The 7,714-nt window shown below is 37.3% G+C and overlaps 1 protein-coding gene across 2 annotated transcripts; it reads right to left on the reverse strand.

Moving 5' to 3' along the window:
* Nucleotides 1–41: 41 nt before the first annotated feature.
* Nucleotides 42–5,073, reverse strand: LOC131790474 (adhesion G-protein coupled receptor D1-like). 2 transcript variants are annotated; one of them, XM_066167041.1, is made up of 14 exons: nt 5,031–5,073; nt 4,692–4,782; nt 4,311–4,401; nt 4,183–4,232; nt 3,417–3,543; nt 3,214–3,317; nt 2,906–3,008; nt 2,642–2,792; nt 2,478–2,559; nt 2,121–2,187; nt 1,792–1,880; nt 1,394–1,514; nt 984–1,025; nt 42–873 (listed from the first exon to the last, which is right to left on the reverse strand). In XM_066167041.1, the coding sequence occupies exons 2-14, from the start codon at nt 4,730–4,732 to the stop codon at nt 733–735; spliced, it is 1,209 nt and encodes a 402-aa protein (XP_066023138.1). In that variant the 5' UTR covers nt 4,733–4,782; nt 5,031–5,073; the 3' UTR covers nt 42–732. The 2 variants fall into 2 exon arrangements, with proteins under 2 accessions (XP_066023138.1, XP_066023137.1); XM_066167040.1 differs by having other exon boundaries at nt 3,214–3,320.
* Nucleotides 5,074–7,714: the final 2,641 nt, after the last annotated feature.

Consider the following 7,714-nt stretch of genomic DNA (forward strand, 5'->3'; position numbering starts at 1 on the left):
ATTCAATGTCACATTCAATTTGATTACATATCTGACTGGGGCCCTTCTTAATTACAAGTAAAGTCAACAGCTAATAGCATTATAAAAACGGTTTATTCATGTATTTATGTCATTACGTTAATAACCAGAATGGCCCTACCTTACTGAGAGGGGAAGAGGGGGGGCATTGTGGTCTATTAAACCGCAGAACCGAAAAAAAAAAAAAAAAAACCGCAACAAAAATTCGCTAAAAGCCGAAAATCGCATCAAAAACCATCAAACCGATTTTTCACATCCTAGGTGTCAAAACCCTAATCGATCCGATACAGTTGACAGATGGAGCACAAAGAGGTTTCACAGCTATGTGAGATCCATGGAGGCAAAAAACTGCCCTCAGATCGAAGAGGAACTGGAACCCAAATGGGAAAAACCGAAATCTACTTCGGATACCAAATCTAAAAACCTATTAGTACTTTTGATGAAAACCGAAAACCAAGTGCCAAAATTCGGAAATATGCCAACCACAATAAACACCAAAACTGTAAAACCGAAGTTTTTTTGGCACATAATCGAAGAACCGATCTAAAAAAAATGTTCAACACCGTAAAACTAAAAATCCCAATGCCCCCTTCCTTACTGATACTACGATACTAACCAAGCCCTACTAAGGAACTACTAAGGGATGATCATGCTAGTTAAGTGATTGCCAATCACTAAAAGAGGATTGACCAGCCTCACCGAGGCGCAGTGCTTTCATGCATCGAAAGACTGCATTTCAACTGCCTGTATTTTCCCGGCATAACTTGCGTTAACTCGTGAGTTTTTCCTTGCAGAGTTTCCAACTTCGGAAGATGGAAAAATTGCGTTCATCCTCCTTTTCAATCGCTCTCTAATCTGTAGATGAACAATTGGCCAAGTATCAGTTCTTAACCATCCAAAGCTTAGCGATTCTAAAGTCTTCACAATTCGCTTGATCTACCTCCTCAGTTTGATATCTTTCTTACCTGGCTGTTTCGCACACAATGGAAGAAAAAAATCAGGAATCCCTAGGACGGAAAATTATTTTAAGATCAGCCTTTTTTAGAGATGGTAGCGCGTCGTTTAAAAAGTTTGATGTAGTGCAAACATCATGTAATCTATATCTTGAAATCGTCGTAAAAAAAGGGTAAAACAGTAAATTAAGGAAAGTTCCAGATCTCAAAAACCAAGAAATAAATCCTCTCTTGTCGACTAGGTTCCCTTTGAACGGGAAATATCATCAGACTAATGTAAGAATGTAGTTTGGAAATTCAAGTTTCCAAACAGATGATCAGATTTCCGACATTTTCATTAAAATCTCACCTGAGTAGAATTGACGATGGTGAACATGTAGGCGAAAGCTTTTTGTGATGACGACTAAACACCGAATACTCACCTGAGTAGAGTTAAAGATGGTGAAAATGTAGGCGAAAGCTTTGTGCCATGGCGACAAAAGACCGAATAGCCACGTTATACCCATCAGTGGAATCATCACCGCGCATGTTTTAAAGCCAAGTCTGCCGGAATAACGACAACATTAAAAAAACGTTTGAATTATTTTGACGATTGTTTCCTTTAATATCTCATTGTTTAATAGGCATTATTTAGAGATGGTAAAAACACTTAACAGTAGCCCTAACCCTAAGACACTGATGACTCTGTGTTTAATGTTAACTAGTGTGGAGCTGAGGTAAATATCTCACAATTAGATGCTTCAGGAATTGGTTCACGTTTCTTCAACTTTTTCCCTCCACTGATTAAAATATCTCGCTAACAGCAAATTTTAAATCTAACCGTATCTGCTTAATATGATTGTCTTCCCCCATAGGTTGCACTAGCGTGGTCATCTCTTTTATGACTCGGACGAGTATCAAAATGTTGAGCTGAAACAAACAAGGAATGTCAAATGTTGGCAGAGTGCTTGTTGCTAAGACGAGTAATGCTGAATACATAGTGAGCGTAAACGGAGTTGGAAAGGTTGTGAGCTTTGAGCCTGGTAGTCGAAAACAGAAATATGCTTTTTGTTTTGTAATAAGCATGGGAACGAGAGAGACAATCTCCACCAGTGGTTAGTCTTAGCATGAAAAAGGAAAATGCAAGGGATTGACTAATTGTAGACTCACCACTTCAACAAAAGCCATAAATGCGGCGAATATCCAGACGAGGTTGTTTGTGTAGGACAGCCAGCAACTTTAAACGAGAAACGGAGAGAAAAAAATATAAACACATTTTTGCTGCAAATAATCCTCTAACCCAGTAACCCAGAGAAAGAGAAGATAGGGAGGGAAACAGAACGAGAGACAGAGACAGAGACACAAAACCTGGATTAAAAACACAGGGACAAAAATCTACGAAATGAAAACGAACTAAAAACACAAGATTGTGCAAAAAGAGTTGTACTTAAAAAAAAATACATTTTTGTGGGAGACAGGAAGTGTGGAGAAGGAGAAAAAAGAACTAATGTGGAAGGATTCTCTTACTATTTATCACTAGCGAAGCTTTCTATTCCATCTTTCCCAGCAGCGATGCATAATGAAATACCGACCATGACGATGGGTAAACCTAAACATAAGTAGGATGTCAATGTAAGTCGATTCAGGTGATCATGAAGTCAAACAATTCAAAACAAGTAAAATGAAAATACCCCATGACATGACGTGATACATGTGCATCTTTTCGGTGATGTTGTAAACTTTCACCACAAAGAGGTAGAGGTAAAATCCCTCCACCAGCATCCAACAGAACGAAGCCATCAGGAAATATTGCATGAAAGCTGCTGCTGTAATACAAGAGGCCTGAGAGAGAGAAAAAAAAAGTTGACTACTTTTCCTGCATCTTTTCATCTTTTTCATGCTCGTCTTGAGTCTCGTTAAACAAATATTCATCAATGGATGAAGAAGTCGCTTACTTTGTTTTTTGTGGCGTTTATCCCTACGAGAAAAATAAATTGTCCAGCTCCGAGGGCAACAGAAAGACTCAATCGTATTTGTGACAGAGGCTGGTGAACATCTCTAGAGAAACAATAAACAAATAAAAGCAAGCAGACTAAAACAAAAACAAAACCGAACAAAACAAAGGAAAGCAACCTAATGTTGCAACAGGTGGTTGTTTCATTATGCATTGACTGAGTGTCTGTCTTTTTGCGAAGAGGTCTTACTTGCGTCTGACATCTTTAAAATAATGTAAAGTTTTAAAATTTCTGGCTGTAGCACTTACGTAAGGAAGGAATATAGAATAACTGTCAAAATTATTCCCATGATTGACAGGCTTAATCCCACGTAGGTGATAATCTCCAGAAGAGTTTCGTCTTCCTCAGTGAGCTGCTTTATAAATGGCATGAAAAGAATTAGAAATATGTTAATCACCTCAAAGGAATTGTATTACCACTGGTGAAGGTAAGGTAAACATTAGTCCATTACCTCTGAGCTGCCGTTGTAGTCAAGTAAGACAGCAAAATGAGTCAAATGATTGCAGCTGCACACTGTTTCTTCTGAGTTGCTTTGTGATGCAACCACATGGCATCCTCTCCCTGAAAATCCTTCTGAGCTGGAAAAAGTAACGACAACGTTAAAAAAAATAACTAAACAAAATTAAAACAATGACAGCAACATTATAACAAAAATTTTGAAGAAGACCTTTTGTTACCTAAAAGTCAACTGGCTATCTTCCTCATTATAATCGTAGCCTCGAGACCTTGTTGATCACTTTCCATTTTATTCAGTAATTGATATGTGCTACTCATAGAGTCGGCTTTGATATTCTAACTGTTACAATATGATGAAAAGGTATATTGACGATGGCAGAAGCGAAAAAAGGCGACAACCGCAAATGAAAACGAATAAAATGCAGATAGAAATGGCTTCAAAACAGGAAGTATCAGATTGACAGTGACGAATAATTGAAAACTTAAGGGAAAGTCATGCCGGCATAATAATCAAGTGGGGGGCTTTTCCACTCGAATGTTGTTGAAATTGAAAACTTAAGGGAAAGTCATGCCGGCATAATAATCAAGTGGGGGGCTTTTCCAATCGAATGTTGTTGAAATTTTTTTTGGTTTTTCCTGCTGCAAGAGATGATTGGTGTTTCTTTCCCAAAGAAAAAAAATCATAGTGGTTAACAAAGATTACGTAAGCCTGGCTTGCATAACTTCTAGAACAAGGTAAGTAATATATTTCAGCTTGTTACCTTTTGTTAAAGCCCCTCCAAAACACACAAGTCTTTTTTCTTTCATCAACCTGAAAATTTGTATTATCTCCTTAGAATAAATAAACACAATGTAGCGCAATTGATAAGAATTTTGATCGTGTTCTTACCCTCAGGTTTCTGAACTTTAATATGACATTCGCTTCCAGTTTGTTTGGTTTTGGATCCATAGCCACGGCCATTATCCTGGAGTTCAAATACCTAACAAAAAAAGAAAATAAAATTATAATTTTTTTTTATATTTTGAATCACACAATTTTTAGCAAACGTTTGACGATATGATACCCTTTGGGTAATCAAGGAGCTCTTATTGCGTTGCTTTAAAGCTGATTTCTTTGACACCGAGAATAATCATTGATTTACTCAGGGACCACGATATAAGGCTTTGAAAGATTTAAGAAATTTTTTGGTTGAATGCCATGCATTTTTTTTTTGTTTATTTTTGTTGAAAGATACAACTTGTTTAAAATTTTAGACAAGTTAAAAATCACCTTGTGGCTTTGCCTGCGTCATTCCTGATGGGTTGATCCATGTCTAGTAGTTCGTGGAGATCCTTATGCACAATCCCAACAACCAGTGAAACTGCAAAAAAAAAAAAGGAAATAAATTTTAAAGAAATAGAAAATAAAAAAAAAACAAAACTCAGGCTAAAACATGGTCTTCCAACAAACTCTAGCTAACTAAATCAAATAGGCTATGTAAACACACAAAAAAACAAACTGAAGACTATGTAAATGTGCAGATGTATTTCATTACCGCGTAAATTTGTTAGGGAACCAAAGGGAATTGTAGTTATACATTGAGGAGTAAACATTGCAGTCGATACCAACCGGATTTCGCAAAATTTGTAGATAAAACATATATGCTTGCTTGCAGTTCTTGATCCCAGAGGTGGAAGTCACTTGCATTTTGGTGGTAGGCTTTTTGAATACCCAGCACTAACGAAGAAAACACGAGGTGATGGTATTAATCATTTCACGACTCTTACTGGACTGAAAATGTAGTCTGTTTATCATAAGTGTATGAACGCTTTCTTATACTTCACCCCTCAACAAGTAAAATCCTTTAAAAATTGTAAAATTATCGACAAAAATAGGTCTTAACATTAGGAAGAGTTCATATCGCTGGATATTATGATCCACTTCCATAATTATTGATAAACGTAAATAGTCAACGGACGGACCGAATGGATCGATTTGATCCAGCAATAACGCTTCCCATTCAGTAATCCCTTCAAATTTACGACATCATCAAGGCTTAGACCATATTGTGTTCAGACTCACCCATTTTGTTCCTGTCGATCACTTGTGAGGACCTCGCTCCAATTAGGTGGAGCTTGCTGTAATTAAGAGCAAATTCCTCAAAGGCGACTGCCACCTTAAAAGTAGATTTTCTGCTTGTCTCAATCTCTTCTGTTACAGACGCGCTGTCAGGAGCTTTTGCGATGTTTTTAATCCTTGTGATGAATACATCCAAAACCCCTATGGCCTCCTGTAGGTTACAAAATATATTTTGTTCAGGCAAAGTGCTGAGCATTCGCAGTAAGAAAATGAAAAATTATAATAAATGAATGAAATACTTGAATTTGAACTTGGAGGTTCAATTATTCAGTTTTTGTCCTATCATTGAAAAAAATGACAATTGTACTAATAGAAATGATAATAATTATACATGATGACGTTAATTTTTCTTTAAAGATTCCGATGAGAAATTTCTTAAAGGCATGAAAAACTACATAGCTTAACTCCTTAATCAAATAAATACATTATGAGCCATTAATCTTTTTACCGTTATGAACTACATGTGACAAAGCAGAAAAACTGACAAACAAACAAAACAAAAAAATAATAATTTATACACTAAAATTAAAATTTTCAAATGCGCGAATTCCGTTTGAACATTCAAAACAGAGTAATTGGTGGATCAATTGAAAAGAAACTAGTAGAGTGAAATACCTCCAAGGAGCTGTTGTTGGTGATATCTATTCTGCCAAGCTTAGAGACACATTCAGCCGCCTAGGGTAAGGAAAATAACAGTTATAATAAAAGAGTATGGGAATTAAATAAATGAGATTTGAATTGAATGAATTAAAGAGGTACGATGTTTAAAAGACAAGAGAAAGAGAGAAAGAGAAACAAACAAACAAAGCAAAAAAAAAGAACTACACACCAGCTTCTCAATTATTTTCCACTGCAACGGTAATGATGATGTCGATGGCAACAATGAGTGCGATGGCGACAGCGAGGTCAAAAGCGAGTGAAAAGGTGGATGCAACAACGGCAACTGTGACGACGACTGAGAGGGCAACTGCAGCAATGACGGCGACTGCGACTTAGATGGCAAACGTGGCGATGTAAGAGACAGTGACTGAGACAAAGACTGCAGCGACTGCGAGGGTGACTGCAACGTCGATAGCGACAGCGCTTGTGACAACGAACGCAACGTCAAGGATGTTGACCACAGCGGTGGCGATGGAGTGGGTTGTAGCTTTAAGGATTCAGATGGTAAAGATGCTTCTGCTGTTGACTGCAACGTCCAGTGCAATGGTGACTGCGACGGTGACTGAGAAGGTGCCTGGGACGTAGATGGCCAAAGAGATAGCGATGGCAACTGAGAAGTCGAATGCAATGGCGACTGAGAAGCCAACTGTGATGACGACTGAGAAGGGAACTTAGAAAGTAATTGGGAAGGCAAGTGCAACAACGACAACAAGTGAGACGGTGGATCGGGCAGCGAAGGCGACAATGATGACCAGAATGGTTGTGGCCTTATAGATTCGGATGGCAAAGATGTTTCTGCAATTTAGGATGAGGATAATGATGATACAGCCTCTATCGATACAAATTAACCCCCCCCCCCCCCCGAAAAAAAGCAAACAAACAGACAAACAAGCAAACATGGAACTTTTTTTTTCTTTTTTTTCTATGCTACATTTTAAATTTTAACTTATTTTCATCGAAATAAATTGGTTCAGTTATCCTTTGTTATCTCTGAAATTGTCTTCATGCGTTTTAGTAATAACTCTCTAACTCACATAAGGACGGCAAATAATTACATCGCTTTCTCTGTTGACTTTATCAGTAAAAACTAATAATAGTCAGTTTTTTTCTGTACTTTGAAAAATTTGCATCGCATGGAAACTAGCACCTATAACTGCCTGGTTCTAATGATCGGATTTTAACAAGGAAAAATGCAAGGATAAGATGAGTCTGCAGTCAAGGCTTCTCTATTTGTTTTATAATAAAGATTCCATGAAATTCCCTAAGCATTATTTTCAATTTTCCAAACAAACTTTATTTCTAAAGCGAACAGCAGTGTCGTTAACATGCTCTATACTCTCATAAAGAATTCTACGATAAGCCAATCAGAATCCCTGTCAGAATGCTCCAAAGACTTATGCTTTCAAAAATGTCAAATCATCAAAGTTCACATTCTGTGACAGTTGACAAACTTAAATATTTCGGCCCGTCGAATTTAACACATTTGCATGAAGGTTTTTAGTCTAATACAGAAT

The sequence above is a fragment of the Pocillopora verrucosa genome, chromosome 5 (assembly GCF_036669915.1).
Source record: "Pocillopora verrucosa isolate sample1 chromosome 5, ASM3666991v2, whole genome shotgun sequence".
Lineage (NCBI taxonomy): Eukaryota > Metazoa > Cnidaria > Anthozoa > Scleractinia > Pocilloporidae > Pocillopora > Pocillopora verrucosa.